General features: G+C 46.6%; 1 protein-coding gene across 1 annotated transcript; it reads right to left on the reverse strand.

Moving 5' to 3' along the window:
- Nucleotides 1–592: 592 nt before the first annotated feature.
- LOC311227213 (uncharacterized protein) lies at nucleotides 593–25934 on the reverse strand. Its single transcript, XM_084312779.1, has 6 exons — nucleotides 25543–25934; nucleotides 22732–22907; nucleotides 19696–19914; nucleotides 5739–5899; nucleotides 4423–4555; nucleotides 593–911 (listed from the first exon to the last, which is right to left on the reverse strand). The coding sequence occupies exons 1-6, from the start codon at nucleotides 25850–25852 to the stop codon at nucleotides 735–737; spliced, it is 1176 nt and encodes a 391-aa protein (XP_084168905.1). The 5' UTR covers nucleotides 25853–25934; the 3' UTR covers nucleotides 593–734.
- Nucleotides 25935–26135: the final 201 nt, after the last annotated feature.

Here is a 26135-nt window from a genome sequence, read left to right on the forward strand (position 1 = left end):
CTCCCCTCTCTCTATCTCCCTCTCTCATCCTGCCTCCCCCCTCTCTCTCTCCCCCCGCGCTCTCTCCCCGCGCTCTCTCCCCCCTCTCCCTCTCTCTCTCTCCCTCCCCTCTCCCCCCTCTTCTCCTCTCCCCCCCGCGCTCTCTCCCCTCTCCCTCCCCTCTCTCCCCTCTCTATCCCCTCTCTCCACCTCCCCTATCTCTCTCTCTCCCATCTCTCTCTCTCTCCCATCTCCCCTCTCTCTATCTCCCTCTCTCATCCTGCCTCTCCCCTCTCTCTCCCGCTCTCTCTCTCTCTCTCTCTCCCCTCTCCCCCCTCTTCTCCTCTCCCCCCGCGCTCTCTCTCCCCTATCCCTCTCTCCCCCCGCGCTCTCTCCCCTCTCCCTCTCTCTCCCTCCCCTCTCCCCCCTCTTCTCCTCTCCCCCCCGCGCTCTCTCCCATCTCCCTCTCTCTCTCCCTCCTCTCTCTCCCCTCTCCCCCCCGCGCTCTCTCCCCTCTCCCCCCTCCTCTCCTCTCCCCCCTCTCAGGTTTAATAAGCTGCAATTCGAATAATAAAAAAACAAACCCACCAGTGCACGTGACCCCCTGGTTTATTAAAACGCGGCTGGTTAATAAAGCCCTACCTAAAGTCTAAGCGTGCGCCCCTTAACGTCTGCTCTAACGCCACCAGGTGGACGCGGCTGGCCTCCTGAACCGGCGGAGACGGGGGCGCATGGACGGAGACGACGACGGTGCTCTAGCCTGACCCCTGCTGGACGTTCCGGTCATAGTTCTCCTGGCAGACGCGGATGCGCTGTGTGAAGTAGCCCGGGTCAGAGATGGCCCGCAGCAGGTCGTTCTGGACCAGACAGACGTCGTAGAGTTCAGAGGTGCAGGCCGTCCGCGTCTCGCTGCCGTCCGGGTCCAGAAACACCTGCAGGGGGAGCCAGAGAGGAACCAGTTAGGATGTAGTTCTGCACTGTTAGCACTGAACGGTGTAGTTTTACACTGTTAACACTGAACGATGTAGTTTACACTGTTAGCACTGAACGATGTAGTTTACACTGTTAGCACTGAACGATGTAGTTTTACACTGTTAACACTGAACGATGTAGTTTTACACTGTTAACACTGAACGATGTAGTTTACACTGTTAGCACTGAACGATGTAGTTTTACACTGTTAACACTGAACGATGTAGTTTTACACTGTTAGCACTGAACGGTGTAGTTTTACACTGTTAACACTGAACGATGTAGTTCTGCACTGTTAGCACTGAACGATGTAGTTTACACTGTTAGCACTGAACGATGTAGTTTACACTGTTAGCACTGAACGATGTAGTTTTACACTGTTATCACTGAACGATGTAGTTTACACCGTTAGCACTGAACGATGTAGTTTTACACTGTTAACACTGAACAATGTAGTTCTGCACTGTTAGCACTGAATGATGTAGTTTTACACTGTTAGCACTGAACGATGTAGATTTACACTGTTAGCACTGAACGATGTAGTTTTACACTGTTAGCACTGAATGATGTAGTTTTACACTGTTAACACTGAACGATGTAGTTCTGCACTGTTAACACTGAATGATGTAGTTTACACTGTTAACACTGAACGATGTAGTTTACACTGTTAGCACTGAACGATGTAGTTTTACACTGTTAGCACTGAATGATGTAGTTTTACACTGTTAACACTGAACGATGTAGTTTACACTGTTAGCACTGAACGATGTAGTTTACACTGTTAGCACTGAACGATGTAGTTTACACTGTTAGCACTGAACGATGTAGTTTTACACTGTTAACACTGAACGATGTAGTTTTACACTGTTAACACTGAACAATGTAGTTTACACTGTTAACACTGACAGATGTAGTTTACACTGTTAACACTGAACGATGTAGTTTTACACTGTTAACACTGAACGATGTAGTTTACACTGTTAGCACTGAACGATGTAGTTTTACACTGTTAACACTGAACGATGTAGTTTACACTGTTAGCACTGAACAATGTAGTTTACACTGTTAACACTGAACGATGTAGTTTACACTGTTAACACTGAACTATGTAGTTTACACTGTTAACACTGAACGATGTAGTTTTACACTGTTAACACTGAACGATGTAGTTTACACTGTTAACACTGAACGATGTAGTTTTACACTGTTAGCACTGAACGATGTAGTTTTACACTGTTAGCACTGAACGATGTAGTTTTACACTGTTAGCACTGAACGATGTAGTTTTACACTGTTAGCACTGAACGATGTAGTTTACACTGTTAGCACTGAACGATGTAGTTTTACACTGTTAGCACTGAACGATGTAGTTTTACACTGTTAACACTGACCGATGTAGTTTTACACTGTTAACACTGAACGATGTAGTTTACACTGTTAACACTGAACGATGTAGTTTTACACTGTTAACACTGAACGATGTAGTTTTACACTGTTAACACTGAACGATGTAGTTTACACTGTTAACACTGAACGATGTAGTTTACACTGTTAACACTGAACAATGTAGTTTTACTGTTAACACTGAACGATGTAGTTTTACTGTTAACACTGAACGATGTAGTTTTACTGTTAACACTGAACGATGTAGTTTTACTGTTAACACTGAACGATGTAGTTTTACACTGTTAACACTGAACAATGTAGTTTTACACTGTTAACACTGAACTTTTAACTTTAGGTTAGTTGTAACGTTAGTTTAGGTTCGTGTTAACGTTAGATAATGTACAAAATAAACGTATTCCGCTGCTATAGACGTCGCTCTTTTATTTTGAAAACCCCCAGAAAGGAAGTAATTATATTAGCTTTAGTATTAGCTCCGGTCAGCTCTGAGCGTGCAGTAGTTAGTAGTATATTATCAATACCAGCCATTGGATTACTGTTTTCTAAATTGGGGAGGCTTTTAATCGTCAAGGTAAGAGGATTTTAAGTCATGGTATCCATAAACTTCAATCGGTTCGGATCCTTTGAATGAATGAGAATGTAAACAAACACGGCTTCCACATAAAAATCACTGACTGCGCGCAGAGAGGAGTCGTTCGGCAAAAAATTGTTCAGAGTATATCTGCTTAGAAAACGTAATTGTCGAATTCAATTATTTTTTATTTCTCCACGTGGTAAATACACAGGTCACAACATGTTTACAGGAACGTTTTGGAGTTGTATTTGGTGACTGTAGGGCACTGTAGGGAACGTCAGGCTGTAAAACCCCCCCACTTCCAGTGATGAAGCTAAGCTACGCTAACGGAGCGACTGTTCCCTAAGCTAAATGCACGCACAGAGACAAAAAAGGTATGTATCTTCTTATCTAACTCCAGGGAAGATGTTAAATAAGCTAATTTCCCAAAATGTTGGAGTTTTCCTTTAAAAGAAATGGGCTGTTTTCAAGGAATTCCAGGTCTTGACTTTTTTTTAAGCACTTTAACACATTGGTTGCCAACAACGAGATTTCTCGTTATTTAATCGTTATATGTTTTATTAGCGATATCCATTCATTTTTCATCCGTCCAGCCTGACGTTATCATTGGGAATGGCTCTGAGCTCGAAAAGGGCAAATACCGCCCGCTATCGTCTCCCGGATGGTAATGCACATCATTGGATTGGATTGAGTGAAAAAGTGCATCGGAGAAAAAGTCCGGTCCAGGGTTTCCCCATCTCTGGCAAGCAGTGTCTGTTACCAGATTCACTGGCGAGGCTCTGAGCAGCTTTCGATTATGCGTTTCGGACTATAACGTTGGATCAATATTTGGAATGGCGAGCAGGAATTGGATTCATCTTTTTGCAGAACATCTGATCTGAGGTAAGGAATCTATGTTACCAGTTTTGGCTTAATCAGAGTTGTTTTTCACAGCGTTCACAACATGTGTGTGTGTGGCGTTAGGCGCTGAGCGCGGCACGAATAAATGATTTTTCAGCCCGCTTTTGTATCGTGCATAAGAACACAAAATACTCTCGATAATCTAGCGTTTATTTGAAAACTATTCATAAATCAGCCGGAAAATGACAACGTGTTTTGTGTATTCCACTAAAGGGCTATTTTCGCGGAATTATTTTTTCTTTCTAGAAACCTCCAAAACTATACTCTTATTCAAAACGGTATAAAAACGGAAATGTACCGATGAAAAAACTATCCGTTTCGTACATGTTGACTGCAAGCAAGTCATTGATAAGCGACGGTTGTATTAGACACATAGCCATCATTTAAGATATAGTTTTAATCGCTCGCAAATGTGCTCGTCCTCCCGTTGATTAACGTGCTGGCATCCAAGCGATAAATCGTCATATCCGGCCGGCAACCAATGTGTTAAGCACTTCAAGGACCTTGTGCGAAGCCTGTACACAGCACCACACAGTGGTGAGTTTGTGTACAGCACTCGGCACAGTGCAACAGAGGGGTCAGCGAGCCGCTACCATGGGATGGACGATGGTGTCCTCGTCGTTCTGTCGGATGTTGTCGTCGATGAAGATGTGCTGGACCTCCGTGTCGAAGGGGTCGACCCACAGAGGCTTCCCCCCCAGGAGGGAGTAGGTGTTCTTGGCCCACCTGGAGAGAGGAGGGGGGGGAGAGAGGGAGAGAGAGGGGGAGGGAGAGAAACACAAGAGGGAGAGGGAGAGAGAGGGTGGGGGGAGAGAAACACAAGAGGGACAGACAGACAGAGAGAGAGAGAGAGAGAGAGAGAGAGGGAGGGAGAGGGTGGGGGGAGAGAAACACAAGAGGGACAGACAGACAGAGAGAGAGAGAGAGGGAGGGAGAGGGAGAGGGTGGGGGGAGAGAAACACAAGAGGGACAGACAGACAGAGAGAGAGAGAGAGAGAGAGAGAGAGAGAGAAACACAAGAGTGAGGGAGGGAGAGAGAGAGAGAAACACAAGAGGGAGAGGGAGGGAGAGAGAGAGAGAGAAACACAAGAGGGAGAGGGAGGGAGAGAGAGAGAGAAACACAAGAGGGAGAGGGAGGGAGAGAGAGAGAGAAACACAAGAGGGAGAGGGAGGGAGAGAGAGAGAGAAACACAAGAGGGAGAGGGAGGGTGAGAGAGAGAGAGAAAGAGAGAGAGAGAACATATACATGAATAAACTAAATTAAGTAAAAAAAAATATATATATATTCTTTTCGTTTTTTTTTTGTTTTTTCCCCCCTTTACGAGTAATATGCGATCACTCGAGTATAGCATGTGATCAAACTATCTGGGTTTTTCCTAAAGGGACTCTAACAGGAGGGTGGTTCTGTACCAGTCAGACTAAAGGGACTCTAACAGGAGGGTGGTTCTGTACCAGTCACACTAAAGGGACTCTAACAGGAGGGTGGTTCTGTACCAGTCAGACTAAAGGGACTCTGACAGGAGGGTGGTTCTGTACCAGTCAGACTAAAGGGACTCTAACAGGAGGGTGGTTCTGTACCAGTCAGACTAAAGGGACTCTAACAGGAGGGTGGTTCTGTACCAGTCAGACTAGAGGGACTCTAACAGGAGGGTGGTTCTGTACCAGTCAGACTAAAGGGACTCTAACAGGAGGGTGGTTCTGTACCAGTCAGACTAAAGGGACTCTAACAGGCGGGTGGTTCTGTACCAGTCAGACTAAAGGGACTCTAACAGGAGGGTGGTTCTGTACCAGTCAGACTAAAGGGAACAGGCGGGTGGTTCTGTACCAGTCAGACTAAAGGGACTCTAACAGGAGGGTGGTTCTGTACCAGTCAGACTAAAGGGACTCCGACAGGCGGGTGGTTCTGTACCAGTCAAAGTGGTCCTGGAAGCCGCCCAGGTCCTGGACCGAGCTGAGGTACTGGTACAGACACCGGTGTCCCTCCTGGGTGGACACACGCTCCTCCCCCCGGGTCAGGACGGTCCCTTTCTTACTGCAGCGGATCTTACCAGGAGTCATGTTGACTCTCAGCTGATGGGGGAGGGAGAGAGGGGGGGGGAGAGAGAGAGGGAGGGGAGAGAGCGATGGGGGAGAGAGAGAGAGAGAGGGAGGGGAGAGAGCGATGGGGGAGAGAGAGAGGGGGGGGAGGAGGGAGGGAGGGGGGGGTAGGAGGGAGGGAGGGGGGGGGAGAGAGAGAGAGAGAGGGGGGGGGAGAGAGGGGGGGGGGAGGAGGGATGGAGAGAGAGAGGGGGGGGAGAGAGAGAGAGGGGGGGGAGAGAGGGGGGATGGAGAGAGAGAGTGGGGGAGAGAGAGAGAGATAGAGAGAGAGGGAGAGAGAGAGAGTCAATGGGTAAGTTGGAGACAATAGAGCAAGCACATAGCTACAGCTTAATTTATGTTATTACTAGGGGTGGGACGATACATCGAACCAGATCGATATATCGATCTATTATCAATAATCAAATAGGATCGATGCAACGTAAAAAGATCGATTCATATTGCGATACTCTTATTTTGAAAATCCCCTCGTGAGCATATCCGCCCGGCCGGAACAACAACATAGCTCAGCGCAGCTCCGTGTGTAGACGTTAGATAGTATTGCTTCAGAGTCCGCCTATTTTGCCCGAAATAAGTGCCTGTTGTTTTTTTCCCCACAAGGGGTTAAATGCATCCAACATGCTTTCCATCCTCTCCATTCCTTTATGCCCATGTTGCGTTAAATACCGAAATTAACGTTGCGTTAGCGTGAGCTAACTATGCTAAGTAGCTAACCAGGAGAGGAGAGAGGAGAGGGGACTTGGGAAAGAGCAAGGGTGGGGGCACTGGACAGTCTACCTTTCTGTGGGGGACTGGGTTGAGGGGCATTCTGTGTGTGTGTGTGTGTTACTGAGGATGGACAGATAATGTTGATATTTAAACATGAATACATAATATATGTATTCATGATCATCATGCAACATAAAACAATTGTAGGAAGTTTGGGAGAGGAAAGGGTTTTAGCTTGCGTGTTGTGAGTTCCAAAACATTTTACTTAAAGTTTAAAGCTCAATATATAAAAAGGAGGTCTATTTGTATTAAAAACAATATATTGTTTTTCATTTAAATGTCTGGAAGAGCTCAAAAATAAAAACATCAATTGATATTTCCGTAGCCTTTTTTAGTTGATCTAAATGTGACTGATTGTGTTAAATGGGCACATAATATCGCCTCATATCGATCGCAGGCACCTGAATCGAATCGTATCGTATCGTGGCAGACTTTGTGATATCGGCAAATATCGTATCGTTGTCCAAATAATTGATATCGTATCGTATCGTGATGAAACTGGTGATTCCCACCCCTAGTTATTACCATTTCTTTTAGTATTTTTTCTTTACTGAGACAGTAGGAAGGCAGAGAGGGAGACAGAGTAGAGGAGACACAGGAGAGAAGGTTCTTTATTGAAACAGTAGGAAGGCTGAGAGGGAGACAGTAGAGGAGACACAGGAGAGAAGGTTCTTTATTGAAACAGTAGGAAGGCTGAGAGGGAGACAGTAGAGGAGACACAGGAGATAATGTTCTTTATTGAAACAGTAGGAAGGCTGAGAGGGAGACAGAGTAGAGGAGACACAGGAGAGAAGGTTCTTTACTGAGACAGTAGGAAGGCTGAGAGGGAGACAGAGTAGAGGAGACACAGGAGAGAAGGTTCTTTATTGAAACAGTAGGAAGGCTGAGAGGGAGACAGTAGAGGAGACACAGGAGATAATGTTCTTTATTGAAACAGTAGGAAGGCTGAGAGGGAGACAGAGTAGAGGAGACACAGGAGAGAAGGTTCTTTATTGAGACAGTAGGAAGGCTGAGAGGGAGACAGAGTAGAGGAGACACAGGAGAGAAGGTTCTTTATTGAAACAGTAGGAAGGCTGAGAGGAAGACAGAGTAGAGGAGACACGGGATAGAAGGTTCTTTACTGAGACAGTAGTAGGAAGGCTGAGAGGGAGACAGAGTAGAGAAGGTTCTTTATTGAAACAGTAGGAAGGCTGAGAGGGAGACACAGGAGAGGAGACACAGGAGAGAAGGTTCTTTATTGAGACAGTAGGAAGGCTGAGAGGGAGACAGAGTAGAGGAGACACAGGAGAGAAGGTTCTTTATTGAGACAGTAGGAAGGCTGAGAGGGAGACAGAGTAGGAGACACAGGAGAGAAGGTTCTTTATTGAGACAGTAGGAAGGCTGAGAGGGAGACAGAGTAGAGGAGACACAGGAGAGAAGGTTCTTTATTGAGACAGTAGGAAGGCTGAGAGGGAGACAGAGTAGGAGACACAGGAGAGAAGGTTCTTTATTGAAACAGTAGGAAGGCAGAGAGGGAGACAGAGTAGAGGAGACACAGGAGATAAGGTTCTTTATTGAGACAGTAGGAAGGCTGAGAGGGAGACAGAGTAGGAGACACAGGAGAGAAGGTTCTTTATTGAGACAGTAGGAAGGCAGAGAGGGAGACAGAGTAGAGGAGACACAGAAGAGAAGGTTCTTTATTGAGACAGTAGGAAGGCAGAGAGGGAGACAGAGTAGAGGAGACACAGGAGAGAAGGTTCTTTACTGAGACAGTAGGAAGGCTGAGAGGGAGACAGAGTAGAGGAGACACAGGAGAGAAGGTTCTTTGTTGAGACAGTAGGAAGGCTGAGAGGGAGACAGAGTAGAGGAGACACAGGAGAGAAGGTTCTTTATTGAAACAGTAGGAAGGCTGAGAGGGAGACAGAGTAGAGGAGACACAGGAGAGAAGGTTCTTTATTGAGACAGTAGGAAGGCTGAGAGGGAGACAGAGTAGAGGAGACACAGGAGAGAAGGTTCTTTACTGAGACAGTAGGAAGGCTGAGAGGGAGACAGAGTAGAGGAGACACAGGAGAGAAGGTTCTTTACTGAGACAGTAGGAAGGCTGAGAGGGAGACACAGGAGAGAAGGTTCTTTATTGAGACAGTAGGAAGGCTGAGAGGGAGACAGAGTAGAGGAGACACAGGAGAGAAGGTTCTTTATTGAGACAGTAGGAAGGCTGAGAGGGAGACACAGGAGAGAAGGTTCTTTATTGAGACAGTAGGAAGGCTGAGAGGGAGACACAGGAGAGAAGGTTCTTACTTAAGTCGAATTTTGAATGGAGGACTTTAACTTTTACCACAGTACTCATTTGTCTGGGTATTTCTACTTTTACTTAAGTAAAGGAACTGTGTACTTCTTCCACCACTGAGAAAACGACAACAAATCAACAACCTTCAAGCCTGAGGTGAAAGTGTGGTGGGGAAAAAAGAAAAGGCCTTGAACTCTCCAGCTGCATAAAAATGAAATATGATTCAGAAGCTTCACGCGGCTCCGAGAGGGAACCGTGACAAGGGAAGGTTACAGACACAAGGCCAAAACAACAAATGACAGGTTGTTATTGTTAGGGATGCACCGATCCGACTTTTTCAGTCCCGATACCGATACCCGGCTTGGACTAAAAATCTAACCCTAACTAACCGTACTGTCATCATGCACTTGTCCTAATAAACTAACCTACACTGTAGCAGGCCTGTACACTGCGATGATATGATCGCGAATTGCCCCTTTAATTGGCCGTTGCGATTGGTAAATATTATCTGGGGGCGGGCTTGCGAGTAGTGCTTTCAAGCCTTGCATTCGCATTTCACTCCTAAATTATCCAAGGCGTGTGATGACGCCACTCACGCGAGCTGTCAGTGCGACACAATGTCGTGGTGCTATGAAAGAATCTGTCGGCAATGAATGAACTTACTGCGATCACCGATAGCCTGAGTGAAAAAAAAGATTTGCGCGGAGTGAATCTGGGTCACGCTATATACTTGGAACTTGTAGTCTATCGTGCGATTAAAGACCATGTCCCTATCTGCGTAGTCTATACATCCAACACCAAATCCCATAATTCCTAGCGAAACGAAACTGAATTTGGCCGCTTCCTTTAAATAATAATATGGCTCTTGCTCCGCAAGAACAACGGAGTGGATAATGGATATCAGTCAATTTTATGACAACCACGTCCGATGTGGAGAGATGATAAGATGATGATGATTGACGTGATGATGTGATGATTGATTGACGGGGACACGGAAACTTCTAACGTTCAGGATCAGCCATGCATTACGTGAGTACCCCACTATTAGGACGTGAAATACTGTCTACTTAAATTGACACACCGCGGATCAATAAAGTATCAACCTATCTATCTAATAATGAGACGATATGCAAATAATATAATACTAATAATTGTCGGTTCCCCGTATATGAAATGAAATGACTGCTGGTAAAATCACTGTTTATTTCTCGTTTTGCATAGTATTACATTCCACTTCTATAAACAATCAAAGTCCTACCGTAAGAGCCTCATACGGGTCAATTAAACCTTTTTTATTAGTCTTACCTTCGAGCTAAGTTGGACTGAACATTTCACTGTCAAAAGCGCAAATGTAAATAAGGTTGCGTTGCAACAGTTTTCAAAATAAAGGTCATATATACAAATACCTCTCAATTCTTATAAAAAAAAAGTCCCGGATATACATAAACATTAATTGGCATATATCTCTATAAACGGCCCAACACATTGATCACTTTAGGCACACACTGAAACCAGTAACATCACAAATATGAAGCAGGTAATTACCCATACAAATAATAAACCTTTCATGAGGTTATTTACAATAATAATAATTCATTTGATTTCTAAAGCACTTTTCATTGTGAAACAAATGTATGCAGAGTTTCTTCTCCTCCTGATTAATGGTGTGTGTGTGTTGTGATGATCTCATTCAAGGAGCACTACACAAGCGCGCGCACACACACACACACACACAGTTTGTTGTTTTTGTTCTATTAGTGATTTACACACTCTCAGTTGGTTCATTATAAAAGATACAAACCTGAAAACAAACGCACTTAAATGATACATAAAAGGACCACAGTAATGAGGCAGGAGGAACATATTTTTTTTAATAATGGTAAAATTGTTATTAAAAAATGTGCCCCTAAAAAAATTTTTTTGCCCCTAAATTTCTCATTTAGGGGCAAGTGTGCCCCTAGTGAAAAAGCTTAGCGTACAGCCCTGTGTAGCACTCAACACTCTGATGAACATTGTTACTCAGCTGATAGAGTTGTGCCCTTCCTGATGACCTGTCGTACAGAACTTGTAAGTCGCTTTTGGATAAAAGAGTTTCAGCTAAATGACAAAATGTAAATGTAAATACCCATTGTTCAATTAATAAACTGTGTGCCTCACTGTGTGGAAGAGACTGGGATCATTCTTTTGTGCAGAAAGGCAACATCAGGCTCGACTTAAAACATTACTTTCCAGGGGAGCTCCAGTAGCTCACCACGTACCGCGAGTGCTATTTCAGCGCCGGGGACAACCGTGCTCGTCACGGATCTGGGGCTGAGCGAGTTTGAATCCCGGACTGCAGCCGTGCCTTTCCCAGAGTGTCTTCCCCCCCATCTGAACCCTTTCAGCCTGCTTCTGTCGGTCGAACTTGACCAGAATAAATGCGATAAACGTATAAAAGAGCCAGGGGAATGGCCAAAGTTTAAAAAAAAACATTACTTTCCTAACTTAGTAAAAACCTAAATGTAACAAATTAACACATATATATATAAATGTACAGAGTTGTTATTTCTTATTTTATTTCTTATTATATTATATATATAAAAAAATTAATAATAATAATAATAATAAAAAAGTATCCGCCTTCGCCTCCTCCTCCCGCCTGAGCCGATAGGTTGTTGTTGTATTGCCCCCGCCCTCTCCTCCTCCTCCCGCCCTCTCCTCCTCCTCCCGCCTGAGCCGATAGGTTGTTATTGTATTGCCCCCGCCCTCTCCTCCTCCTCCCGCCCTCTCCTCCTCCTCCCGCCTGAGCCGATAGGTTGTTATTGTATTGCCCCCGCCCTCTCCTCCTCCTCCCGCCCTCTCCTCCTCCTCCCGCCTGAGCCGATAGGTTGTTATTGTATTGCCCCCGCCCTCTCCTCCTCCTCCCGCCCTCTCCTCCTCCTCCCGCCTGAGCCGATAGGTTGTTATTGTATTGCCCCCGCCCTCTCCTCCTCCTCCCGCCCTCTCCTCCTCCTCCCGCCTGAGCCGATAGGTTGTTATTGTATTGCCCCCGCCCTCTCCTCCTCCTCCCGCCCTCTCCTCCTCCTCCCGCCTGAGCCGATAGGTTGTTATTGTATTGCCCCCGCCCTCTCCTCCTCCTCTCGCCTGAGCTGATAGGTTGTTATTGTATTGCCCCCCGCCTTCGCCTGAGCTGATAGGTTGTTATTTTATTGCCCCCGCCCTCTCCTCCTCCTCCCGCCCTCTCCTCCTCCTCCCGCCTGAGCTGATAGGTTGTTATTGTATTGCCCCCCGCCTTCGCCTGAGCTGATAGGTTGTTATTGTATTGCCCCCCGCCTTCGCCTGAGCTGATAGGTTGTTATTGTATTGCCCCCCGCCTTCGCCTGAGCTGATAGGTTGTTATTGTATTGCCCCCGCCTCCTCTTGCCGCCTAAGCTGCCAAATAACCAGCCCCTGACAGAAGACATGGACAGACGTCTCACAGCAGTTAACGGTCCTTCAACCCACACCTGACCCCACTCTCTGTTTTACACCCCAGTGAGCTAACAAGAACATAACACTCTGTGGGGGGGGGGGCCCTTGCCTCTCTGTGTGTGTGCAGGGGTGTGTGTGTGTGTATGTGTGCAGGGGTGTGTGCGGGGGTGTGTGTGTGTGTCTGCAGGAGTGCGTGTGTGTGTATGTGTGCAGGGGTGTGTGCGGGGGTGTGTGTGTGTGTGTGCAGGGGTGTGTGTGTGTCTGTGTGCAGGGGTGTGTGTGCGTGTGCAGGGGTGTGTGTGCGTGTGCAGGGGTGTGTGTGTGTCTGTGTGCAGGGGTGTGTGTGCGTGTGCAGGGGTGTGTGAGGGACACATCTCTCTCTCACACACACACACACGCACACACACACACAACAATGTTCTATTATACATTCTACGGTTAATCTGTTAAACCGTATTTCACCTAAAGGTACATGCCTAAGTAAATGGAAGATTGCTCCACTTCTGCAAGGTCAATTTGCATGTTCTTGGTATCTAGGAACATCTAGGGACCTGGGGGTATGTATTTCCAGTGTCAGAAATATTGTGTCTGTTACTAGGCTTGATTAAATTGTGATGAAACAAAGGCGAATATAAATTATGATTTATGATTTTTGCATCTTTGATCAAAAATTGATACGGGTAGGAGAAAATGCTCACTGAGCTCATTCACCACCTTATTGAGATCATGTGTACAAAAAAATCTAAGCAAATGAACCGCGGGAAGATGATTAAACAGAAGGATTTGTAGATACAGTAATTAATGATAATCGATTTTAATTATAAATTCATATTTGACCTTGAACTTGACCTTGACCTTATTATGGCCAAATCATACATCTGTGGATAGGGAAAATGCTCCTCTTTCCAATGGCAGGGTTGAATCTGGATTTAGTCATTTCCTTGCGGTTTTTACGATAATTAGCATTTTCCGATAAAAATGTAAATATACACTTTGACTACTGTTTTTGATAGGGTTAGGTTATTTACTCTTGGCTACAAAAAAGAATATTTAAAAACATTGACCTCTTAACATCCAAGGGCCCACATGTGGACGATTCTTTGCCGACCTCTAGTGGCTCGGGTGTGCATTTCTTTTAATACAATATATAGGTAGGATTAAAGCCCTATTCGTTGCCTGTCGATTGCCCTTTCAGGTGACGAAATCCGTTCAGCGGTTCTCGAGTTACATGCCGATATGTGAGGCGTGCCCCAAAGTACGCAAAGGTACACATTACCACCCCCGACTCCCGGGGCTCTAGCTCCGTCAATCATTTGGCGATCTCGAAAATCTTTGCACAGGGTTGTAGCCAATGAGTGTGGCTTTCCAATGATACCCCATGATATGATAATTGGGAATCTAATACGGTCTCTATTGATCAATTTATGATAAAGAAAAGAAAAGTCCCCTATAGGGGGACCTTAAGGCTTAACAGTAGACCCGTCGGACCTTCCCTGAAGCTGGGTACTGGTCTCTTGCGTGTGCTTTGGTGGATTTTGGTTGGTCTTCGTCGTTAGCTTCCCTCGGTTCGCTGGCTGGTTTTGGGGTTCCTTGCGTGGGGGGCTCGCTGTGTGCTGTGTCCCGGGGGGGGGTCCCGGTGTCGTCTCGGACCGTCCCCATCCTGCGTGTCTTCTGCTGTGTCCCGGGGGTCCTGGTGTCTTCTGCTGTGTCCCGGGGGGGGGTCCCGGTGTCTTCTGCTGTGTCCCAGGGGGGGGTCCCGGTGTCTTCTGCTGTGTCCCAGGGGGGGGTCCTGGTGTCTTCTGCTGTGTCCCGGGGGGGGGGTCCCGGTGTCTTCTGCTGTGTCCCAGGGGGGGGGGTCCTGGTGTCTTCTGCTGTGTCCCGGGGGGGGGGTCCCGGTGTCTTCTGCTGTGTCCCAGGGGGGGGTCCTGGTGTCTTCTGCTGTGTCCCAGGGGGGGGGTCCCGGTGTCTTCTGCTGTGTCCCAGGGGGGGGGTCCCGGTGTCTTCTGCTGTGTCCCAGGGGGGGGTCCTGGTGTCTTCTGCTGTGTCCCAGGGGGGGGTCCTGGTGTCTTCTGCTGTGTCCCAGGGGGGGGTCCTGGTGTCTTCTGCTGTGTCCCGGGGGGGGGGGTCCCGGTCTCTTCTGCTGTGTCCCGGGGGGGGGTCCTGGTGTCTTCTGCTGTGTCCCAGGGGGGGGTCCTGGTGTCTTCTGCTGTGTCCCAGGGGGGGGTCCTGGTGTCTTCTGCTGTGTCCCGGGGGGGGGGTCCTGGTGTCTTCTGCTGTGTCCCAGGGGGGGGTCCTGGTGTCTTCTGCTGTGTCCCAGGGGGGGGTCCTGGTGTCTTCTGCTGTGTCCCAGGGGGGGGTCCCGGTCTCTTCTGCTGTGTCCCGGGGGGGGGGTCCTGGTGTCTTCTGCTGTGTCCCGGGGGTCCTGGTGTCTTCTGCTGTGTCCCAGGGGGGGGGTCCCGGTGTCTTCTGCTGTGTCCCGGGGGGGGGTCTCGGTGTCTTCTGCTGTGTCCCAGGGGGGGGGTCCTGGTGTCTTCTGCTGTGTCCCAGGGGGGGGTCCTGGTGTCTTCTGCTGTGTCCCAGGGGGGGGGTCCCGGTGTCGTCTGCTGTGTCCCGGGGGGGGGGTCCTGGTGTCTTCTGTGTCCCGGGGGTCCTGGTGTCTTCTGCTGTGTCCCGGGGATTTTATGCCTTATGTTAATTTTATAGTATATAGATAGATTAGTTATTAGTATTTATTGTTATATTGTAGAAATGTGTGCATTGAAATGTCTGTAAAGTCTCGACGCCATTGAAAATGAGTGAGTATAAATAAAGGTTGATATAAGTGTGATAAGGCACGTACTATGTCCTTGTCACATTGTGGGGCCATGAACATCGACTGCATGTTCTCCCTCTCTCATCCGTCCTCTCTCCTCCGTCCTCCCTCTAGTATGTTCTCCCTCTCTCCTCCGTCCTCTCTCTAGTATGTTCTCCCTCTCTCCTCCGTCCTCTCTCCTCCGTCCTCTCTCTAGTATGTTCTCCCTCTCTCACCCGTCCTCTCTCTAGTATGTTCTCCCTCTCTCCTCCGTCCTCTCTCTAGTATGTTCTCCCTCTCTCAACCATCCTCTCTCTCTAGTATGTTCTCCCTCTCTCAACCATCCTCTCTCTCTAGTATGTTCTCCCTCTCTCACCCGTCCTCCCTCTAGTATGTTCTCCCTCTCTCCCCCGTCCTCTCTCTCTAGTATGTTCTCCCTCTCTCCCCCGTCCTCTCTCTCTAGTATGTTCTCCCTCTCTCAACCATCCTCTCTCTCTAGTATGTTCTCCCTCTCTCAACCATCCTCTCTCTCTAGTATGTTCTCCCTCTCTCAACCATCCTCTCTCTCTAGTATGTTCTCCCTCTCTCACCCGTCCTCCCTCTAGTATGTTCTCCCTCTCTCCCCCGTCCTCTCTCTCTAGTATGTTCTCCCTCTCTCACCCGTCCTCCCTCTAGTATGTTCTCCCTCTCTCCCCCGTCCTCTCTCTCTAGTATGTTCTCCCTCTCTCACCCGTCCTCCCTCTAGTATGTTCTCCCTCTCTCCTCCGTCCTCTCTCTAGTATGTTCTCCCTCTCTCACCCGTCCTCTCTCTAGTATGTTCTCCCTCTCTCACCCGTCCTCTCTCTAGTATGTTCTCCCTCTCTCACCCGTCCTCTCTCTAGTATGTTCTCCCTCTCTCCTCCGTCCTCTCTCTAGTATGTTCTCCCTCTCTCACCCGTCCTCCCTCTAGTATGTTCTCCCTCTCTCACCCGTCCTCTCTCTAGTATGTTCTCCCTCTCTCACCCGTCCTCTCTCTCTAGTATGTTCTCCCTCTCTCACCCGTCCTCTCTCTAGTATGTTCTCCCTCTCTCACCCGTCCTCCCTCTAGTATGTTCTCCCTCTCTCCTCCGTCCTCTCTCTCTAGTATGTTCTCCCTCTCTCCTCCGTCCTCTCTCTCTAGTATGTTCTCCCTCTCTCACCCATCCTCCCTCTAGTATGTTCTCCCTCTCTCCTCCGTCCTCTCTCTCTAGTATGTTCTCCCTCTCTCCTCCGTCCTCTCTCTCTAGTATGTTCTCCCTCTCTCACCCATCCTCCCTCTAGTATGTTCTCCCTCTCTCACCCATCCTCCCTCTAGTATGTTCTCCCTCTCTCACCCATCCTCCCTCTAGTATGTTCTCCCTCTCTCACCCATCCTCCCTCTAGTATGTTCTCCCTCTCTCACCCATCCTCCCTCTAGTATGTTCTCCCTCTCTCACCCATCCTCCCTCTAGTATGTTCTCCCTCTCTCACCCATCCTCCCTCTAGTATGTTCTCCCTCTCTCACCCATCCTCCCTCTAGTATGTTCTCCCTCTCTCACCCATCCTCCCTCTAGTATGTTCTCCCTCTCTCAACCGTCCTCCCTCTCTAGTATGTTCTCCCTCTCTCACCCGTCCTCCCTCTCTAGTATGTTCTCCCTCTCTCACCCGTCCTCCCTCTCTAGTATGTTCTCCCTCTCTCAACCATCCTCCCTCTCTAGTATGTTCTCCCTCTCTCAACCGTCCTCCCTCTAGTATGTTCTCCCTCTCTCAACCATCCTCCCTCTAGTATGTTCTCCCTCTCTCAACCATCCTCCCTCTAGTATGTTCTCCCTCTCTCATCCGTCCTCCCTCTAGTATGTTCTCCCTCTCTCATCCGTCCTCTCTCTAGTATGTTCTCCCTCTCTCAACCATCCTCCCTCTAGTATGTTCTCCCTCTCTCAACCATCCTCCCTCTCTAGTATGTTCTCCCTCTCTCAACCGTCCTCCCTCTCTAGTATGTTCTCCCTCTCTCAACCATCCTCCCTCTAGTATGTTCTCCCTCTCTCAACCATCCTCCCTCTAGTATGTTCTCCCTCTCTCATCCGTCCTCCCTCTAGTATGTTCTCCCTCTCTCATCCGTCCTCTCTCTCTAGTATGTTCTCCCTCTCTCATCCGTCCTCTCTCTAGTATGTTCTCCCTCTCTCAACCATCCTCCCTCTAGTATGTTCTCCCTCTCTCATCCGTCCTCTCTCTCTAGTATGTTCTCCCTCTCTCATCCGTCCTCTCTCTAGTATGTTCTCCCTCTCTCATCTGTCCTCTCTCAACCATCCTCCCTCTAGTATGTTCTCCCTCTCTCATCCGTCCTCTCTCTCTAGTATGTTCTCCCTCTCTCATCCGTCCTCTCTCTCTAGTATGTTCTCCCTCTCTCCTCCGTCCTCTCTCACCCGTCCTCCCTCTAGTATGTTCTCCCTCTCTCAACCATCCTCCCTCTAGTATGTTCTCCCTCTCTCAACCGTCCTCTCTCTCTAGTATGTTCTCCCTCTCTCACCCGTCCTCTCTCTCTAGTATGTTCTCCCTCTCTCACCCATCCTCCCTCTCTAGTATGTTCTCCCTCTCTCACCCGTCCTCCCTCTCTAGTATGTTCTCCCTCTCTCACCCGTCCTCCCTCTCTAGTATGTTCTCCCTCTCTCAACCATCCTCCCTCTCTAGTATGTTCTCCCTCTCTCAACCGTCCTCCCTCTCTAGTATGTTCTCCCTCTCTCAACCATCCTCCCTCTAGTATGTTCTCCCTCTCTCAACCATCCTCCCTCTAGCATGTTCTCCCTCTCTCAACCATCCTCCCTCTAGTATGTTCTCCCTCTCTCATCCATCCTCCCTCTAGTATGTTCTCCCTCTCTCAACCATCCTCCCTCTAGCATGTTCTCCCTCTCTCATCCGTCCTCCCTCTAGTATGTTCTCCCTCTCTCATCCGTCCTCCCTCTAGTATGTTCTCCCTCTCTCATCCGTCCTCCCTCTAGCATGTTCTCCCTCTCTCAACCATCCTCCCTCTAGTATGTTCTCCCTCTCTCATCCGTCCTCTCTCATCCGTCCTCTCTCTCTAGTATGTTCTCCCTCTCTCAACCATCCTCCCTCTAGTATGTTCTCCCTCTCTCATCCGTCCTCTCTCATCCGTCCTCTCTCTCTAGTATGTTCTCTCTCTCTCATCCGTCCTCTCTCTAGTATGTTCTCCCTCTCTCACCCGTCCTCTCTCATCCGTCCTCTCTCTCTAGTATGTTCTCCCTCTCTCATCCGTCCTCTCTCTCTAGTATGTTCTCCCTCTCTCACCCGTCCTCTCTCATCCATCCTCTCTCTAGTATGTTATATCTACCCTCATGACTTTTCAGGAATGCATACAAGTAAAAAAATAAAACAATCCTTTAAAATATATCCTTTCAGCGTTAATTTTATCCCAATGTAGATAATGGAATAAATCCCCCCGACTCGATTCTAAAATACAGACCGTCGTGGTAAAGGCAGCACTGGTCATGTGGTGAATGGCTGCTTTTTTATATAGCAGCTTTCATCCAAAGCGCTTTACAATTTTGTTCCTCACATTTTTTACCCATTCGCTCACACATAAGTGTCTCGCTCAAGGACACATCGATATACGCTGCCCGGGAATCGAACCGGGAACCTCCGCATTGCCAGACGACTGCTCTACCTCTCCCGAGCCACTGTCGCCCCCCAACCCCCACATGTGGTTAGGTAAGTAAGTAAGTAAGTAAGTAAGTAAGTAAGTAAGTAAGTAAGTAAGTAAGTAAGTAAGTAAGTAAGTAAGTAAGTAAGTAAGTAAGTAAGTAAGTAAGTAAGTAAGTAAGTAAGTAAGTAAGTAAGTAAGTAAGTAAGTAAGTAAGTAAGTAAGTAAGTATTTATAAAGCACCTTTCATACATGTCATGTAGCTCAAAGTGCTGTACACAAACATAGGCATATATAACGATAAAAGCAATAAAGTCACAGTGATCAGTTAAGATCAATGTTTAAAAAAAATAATAATTATTATTATTATAATAATAATAATAATAATAATAATAATAATAATAATAATAATAATAATAATAATAATAATAATAATAATAATAATACGTAAAAATGAAAACAGTCATTTGCTGACCAGTTTGGGAGAACAGGTCCGCACAAACATGTCCGTTCAGTAGCAACCGGAAGTAGGAAAATGCACTAAACCAATGCACTTGTACAGTAGGTAGCAATGTTAGCTCTTATAACGCTAGTGTAGTTACGTTTTTATTAGTGGTCAGAGTTGGGTCCATAAGGCCCATGGATCCATCAGTGGTCGCGTATTGTATGCGTATGTACCCATGTAGGTGTAGCTATGACATGTGCTTTTATAAATATATTTGACTCGACTCAAAATCCGACCACAGCGTTGGTTGTTCCCTCCTGATTGAACCTTGAGTTCCGACAGGTGGGGGAACAGGGGGTGGGGGGGGGCCTGGGTCGGGGCCCGGCGGGACATGTACCTTGAGTTCCGGCAGGCGGGGGAACAGGGGGTGGGCGCCCTGGGTCAGGGCCCGGGACATGGCGGTGAGGACCCGGGGCAGGTCCGAGCCGAAGGTGCGGAAGAGGAGTGCGAACTCCGAGCCCTCCTCCACCAGATCCCTCAGCAGCTGGAAGAAGGAGGGCAGGATCCAGTGGTACAGCCTCCCGTCCTCCCCCCTCACAGACAGCTCCTTGTCCTCCTGCAGGAGACACAGACAGAGACGTTACCCTATAAATAGCATTTGGAATAGATTTTTCCGAATGAATGCATCATGGTTTATCGTTGCATTTGGCTGATAAGTCATTGCCGGTAGCCGGGAGGAACGCACGACCCAGGCCTAATTTAATTTAATTAAATTGTGATGTTATTACTGGGGTATCTGTAATTAAAATATCACTTAAATGCAGGGGATCGGGGCCATCTACTGAAGCCATGGATGACTCCTCTGATCCCTAAGGGAACTCGATAATTTTTAACATCTTTTCTATTGCCAGTTTTCTTTTGCATATATCAATGCTATTATGTTTTCAATTCATTAAATAAAAACGCATACTTTTTGCGAGGGTTGACTGACTGCCATAGAAATAATCAACCATCTACATACTGAAACGCTTCAGGGCACGTTTTTATTTACATTGTGACAACAGCCTTGTGAGCTCCCGCACACAGACGTGATGGAAATCAAGTTTGTATTGATCACATATAGGCAGGCTACACGTGGCGTAGGCTACATGGCAGTGAGATTCATTGTTCTTGTATGCTCTCATATTATTGTTATATAGGCTATTGTCACGAAAGGAAGTACATTATTTTCAATCGTGGCTTTAATTCGTAGCCGAGAAGCAGTCTCCGATCAGCTTCATTAACCCCGAGCTGTCTCAGTCGGAGACCGGCTATGGAAACAAATCATAAATAGACTACTGTAAATAAAATAGCCTATAACATTATAAAGGATAGGCTATATCAGGGGTTCCCAACCTTTCTTCCCCGAGACCCACGATTCCTTGGAGACATATAGGAATATGATATAGGCTACTGGGTCCATCAGCGAGGAGATTTAGCCATTTGAGAATAGGCTATTATGGCCAAACGAGGGCCTATAGCCTATAGATATTATTAAATGTTTTCATAAGCGTAAAGATACAAGGACAAGTTATATTAACGATCAAGTTAGTTTACTGTATGCAGGCTTCGCGGGGCTCCGTGTCTGTGCCACGCGTTATGCGCAAATTACTGTTGCATAATGTAGGCTATCTATGCTATTATAATATTTATATAGGCTACCTAATACCGACATCAAAATAGATTGTACCTCTACAAAATCATATTAAACCATGCAGGTAGAAAATTGACGGAAAATCCGTCGCGATTTGGAATCAAATTGACGGAGAACTTTAATCCCTGGGTATTAATCGAACCAGGAACGAAACGAAAAAAGGCATCGATATTCCAGCACGGTTATTAATGACACCAACGGCAAACAGTGGTTAACGGTCTTTATTAGTGTTTGCGCTGCCCAGGCAGCAATGGTCTTTAGTAGGGATGTCCGATATTATCGGCCTACCGATATTATCGGCCGATATTGCCATTAAAATGTGATATCGGAAAATATCTGTATCGTTTTTAAAAAGAAAATATATATATATTTTTTTTTTTTACATTTCTATAACCTTTATTTACCCAGGCAAGCAAGTAAGAACAAATTCTGATTTTATTTATTGTCAAAAGTATGCATAATGTTGTGTTAATTCCACAACAAGAGATATGTAATGTTAATTACCTGAAATTATTCCGTTTTTTGGGGGGGGGGGGGGGGGACCCTGCATATATCGGTATCGGAAATTAAGAGTTGGACAATATTGGTATATCGGTAAAAAAGCCAATATCGAACATCCCTAGTCTTTAGGAAGTTAATAGATATCATATCCGACATCACCGTGTACACGTCTGTCAGCCTGTCGCGTATTTCTCCCATAACACGCGTTCGCTCGTGCGGGCGGCTAGGTGGTGTAGTGGGCAAGGCACTCGCCACCAGTGTGGAGACGCTAGGATTCGCGTGTTCGAATCCAGCTCTCCACATTGTTTTCAGTTTAGCTGGTCGTCCGCAGTAATACACATTGGCCGTATTACGGGGAGGGAAAACTGAAGGGTGGGGATCGAACGTTGTGAACAAGCGACTCCTACAGGTCGGTTGGTGCGCCTGCGCAGTAGAATCAGGAAGTGTCGGGGGCAGCGTGAGCCTCCCGCGCGTTACTCCTCGCCACTGAGAGATCGAGCTGCGCAGGTGAAAAGATGCGACTGCTGTTACCTCAAGTACCGGAGGGGACTTGTGCTATGTATGACTTAGTCCACATTGCAGCCGGCTTGTGGGAGGCAAGAAACAGCGTTCGTGACAGGGGAGGGTTGAATTGGATGATACAAAAATTGGGATGGGAGAAAATATAGAAAAATGGGAGAAAAAGTGGATCAAAAAAAAAAAACACGCGTTCGCTCGGCTTAGTCCACTTTTCCACATTTCATGGGGGTGTTCATTACCGTATATGGTTAATTACGGGCGGTTCTATATGCAAATACTTAAAAATCGTGCACGAGCGCGGAGCGTAGAACAAGTGGCATTTATCAACACGGAGTACTTGCAGGTGTGCGTAGGACCCGTGTACGCACGTTTGATAAATCCAGATTTTTCTGTGCGTACACACGTTCTAAAATCCGTGCGTAGGAACGGAAATAGAACACTTTCTACGCATTGTTGATAAATGCTCAACACATCACATATATCCACCCTTTCACTGCTGCACTACCAAACGGTTAACCCTTTCACTGCGACGATACACAGAATGTTAACCCTTTCACTGCCACACGACAGCAGGTTAACCCTTTCACTGCCACACAACAGCAGGTTAACCCTTTCACTGCCACACTAAAGAAGGTTAACCGTCGGTAGTGTGATAGTAAAGGGTTAACCTTCTGTAGTGTGGCAGTGAAAGGGTTAACGTCTCCGACGACAAGCCCTTGCCTTCAGGTCCTCGGGCCAGCGCAGGAGGGCCAGGTGCTCGTTCAGAACCCCCCGGAACCGACGGCCCGCGCCGGAGGAGGTGAAGCCAGACACCCGGCCGAACTGGGAGTAGTAGCTGACGGCGCCCTCGCACGGCGGGAGGAGGGCGGGAGAGTCGCTCAGCCATTCCCATGTGCCTACAAGGGGATGGATGGATGGATGAATTAATGAATGAATGAAAACTTTATTTAACAGATTGCAGAATGGGTACAATACAGTACGGCTCAATACACACAATTGTTAAGGGGATGCAGACCAGAGAAAGACTTTCGTCTTGTTTACATCAGGGTCCCCCATTTTCAATTCATAATGACATACAACCTACATGGCATTTATGGCATAGGGACATACATGACATACAGGTATATACTACTGTTACATTTGTGACATATATACAATATGCAAATATACGGTAGTACTGTTACCCAGAGATCCTAACAGAAAATATATACATATGATGGGGAGGAGACTGTCTATTAGGAGGGGGTGGGGGGGGGGGGTGAAGATTACGTCAGATTAAAACATGTCGTCATCATACGGCACAAGTGCAGGACAACAAAAATAAGTTTGGCATCCAACCAAAGTGCAAATGTAACAGCAAATTGCAACAGTAATATACAATGTACAAAGTGATTCAACTGGGTATAAAATACATAAATGAGTACTACTGAGTAATAGTGCTAATCAAATGTAAATGGCTGGTAATGGCTGCATTTATATAGCGCTTTTATCCAAAGCGCTTTACAATTTGTTCATCACATTTTACCCATTCACTCACACACCGATGGCAGAGGCAACCATGCGAGGTGCCAACCTGCACATCGGGAGCAATTAGGGGTTTAAGTGTCTCGCTCAAGGACACTTCGACACGCTGCCCGGGAGGAGCGGGAATCGAACTGGGAACCTCCGGATTACCAGACGATTGCTGCTCTACCTCCTGAGCCACTGTTGGCCCCCAAATGTATGTACAGAGATGTAGTATTAATATGTACAGTGATGCAGGTATAAAGACACTATGGTAGTAAGTCATACTGGCCAGCAGCGTAACTAGTAAGAGTAGGTAAGTGATACATGTACAGATATAGTATCAACAGATATGTAAAAAGGATTATATGCAGGTATGTAGACAGATGTGGATAGATGGGCCCTATACAGTAAGAATAAAATATATACAGTAAGAATAAATATATACAGCATTATTGCATATATCATGCTATCATAGTTATATGCAGGTGTTTTTGTGTGCTAAAAAACGTGATTATTGTACTGTAAATAAGATGATTTTATTGCACTACTTTTATTCTGTGATTCTATAAGCTGTGGTTTCTATAGTGTCCATTTTATGCTTGTATGAATTTTTTTCATGTCTGCACTTATTCTGCCAATGCTAATGTTATGCCTATCTGTCTACATTACTGCTGTGAAGCCCTGAATGAATGAATTAATGAAAACTTTATTTAACAGATTGCAGAATGGGTACAATACAGTACGGCTCAATACACACAATTGTTAAGGGGATGCAGACCAGAGAAAGACTTTTGTCTTGTTTACATCAGGGTCCCCCTTTGGGCTGCAATTCTTGTAAGGTGCTATACAAACAGTTTTCACCTGCATATAACCCATAAAACGCTGTATGACAGCATGTACAATAATGCTGTATACCATTTATATATATTTATTCTTACCATATATATATATATCTCCACATCGGTCTATACCTGAATACTAATCTTTTTTTTTTACATATCTGTAGATACTATATCTATATCTGTACATTATATATTCCATGTCTACTCTTACTAGTTACGCTGCTGGCCAGTATGACTTACTTACTACCATAGTGTCTTTATACCTGTATCACTGTACATATTAATACTACAACTTTGTATATACATCTGATTAGCACTATTACTCAGTAGTAGTCATTTATACATCTTATACCCAGTTTAGTCACCTGTACATTGAGGATTCAGTTGTCATTCTTTTTCACCAACAGAACATTCTGTTCATTCCACACCCTGTGGAATGTGGACAGACACCTGTCCTCTGTAGAGAAACCCTCCACCTTGTTGATTGAATGAATGACAACTTTATTTAACAGATTGCAGAATGGGTACAAATTACAGTACGGCTCGATACACACAATTGTTAAGGGGATGCAGACAAGAGAAAGACTTTCGTCTCGTTTACATCAGGGTCCCCCATTTTCAATTCATCGTGACATACATGACATAGGGACATACATAAAGTTACATTTGTGACATATACGATATGTAAATATACAACAAATATACAGTACCCACCTACCCATCCTCCTCCAATGTACAGTCCCCCCCCCCCTCAAATGTATAATACTCTCTTTTTAGACTATTTTTGTATCACAAACAGTACTGTATATTTGTAGATCTGGTATGTCATAAATGTATAGATGTAGCAGTACTGTGTCTACCTGTATGTCATGTATGTTATGATGAATTGAAAATGGGGGACCCTGATGTAAACAAGACAAAAGTCTTTCTCTGGTCTGCATCCCCTTGATTGAATTGATTGATTGATTGATTGATTGAAAGGTTTATTTAACAGATTGCAGAATGGGTACAGTACAGTACAATACATACAATTGTTAAGGGGATGCAGACCAGAGAAAGACTTTCGTCTTGTTTACATCAGGGTCCCCCTGTATTGAGCTGTACTGTATAAATTGTACCCATTCTGCAATCTGTGTTAATAAAGTTTTCAACCAATCAACCAGAGCCCTGGTCCACTAAGCACCTTGCTTGCTCATCTGGCCCCAGGTCACGGTGGTCAGGAAGTAGTCCAGGGCAGCGACGGTCCCCTGGCCGGTCACCGCGTCGGACACCAGGATGGTGTTGTTCAGGTCGATGTGGAGAATCAACTTTTTCTTCTTCTTCTTCCTCTTCCAGCCCGGCGGCCCGTCATCACCGTCACCATCACCATCACGGGACAACAACACGGTGCCGCTGCTACAACACACGGGGTGAGGTGCCTCTGTCCCTCCGGCTTCTTCTTCTTCTAGGAGACCCTCGTCTTCTGGAGGACAGGGCGGCTGCAGGTCCGACATGATGCCGGTGGGAGAGGAGAGATTAGTGCGAGAGAGACGCGGCTCTAGAGGACGTTAGTTTAGTTAGTTACTCACCGGCTTCTTCCTCGGCTTGTTGTCGGCTCACAGAGAGAGAGAGCGTCACAGCAACACTTCCGGGGGGCGGGGCGGAGCTCGTGGGAGGAGCGGGGGGGGGGGGCGGAGCTCGTGGGAGGAGCGGGGGGAGTGGGGGGGCGGAGCTCGTGGGAGGAGCTCGAGCCGTGAGTCCACAGTCACTATCTCGCGTATGTTCCAGAGATTCACG

This window comes from Notolepis coatsorum, assembly GCF_963971535.1.
Source record: "Notolepis coatsorum genome assembly, chromosome: 4".
NCBI lineage: Eukaryota > Metazoa > Chordata > Actinopteri > Aulopiformes > Paralepididae > Notolepis > Notolepis coatsorum.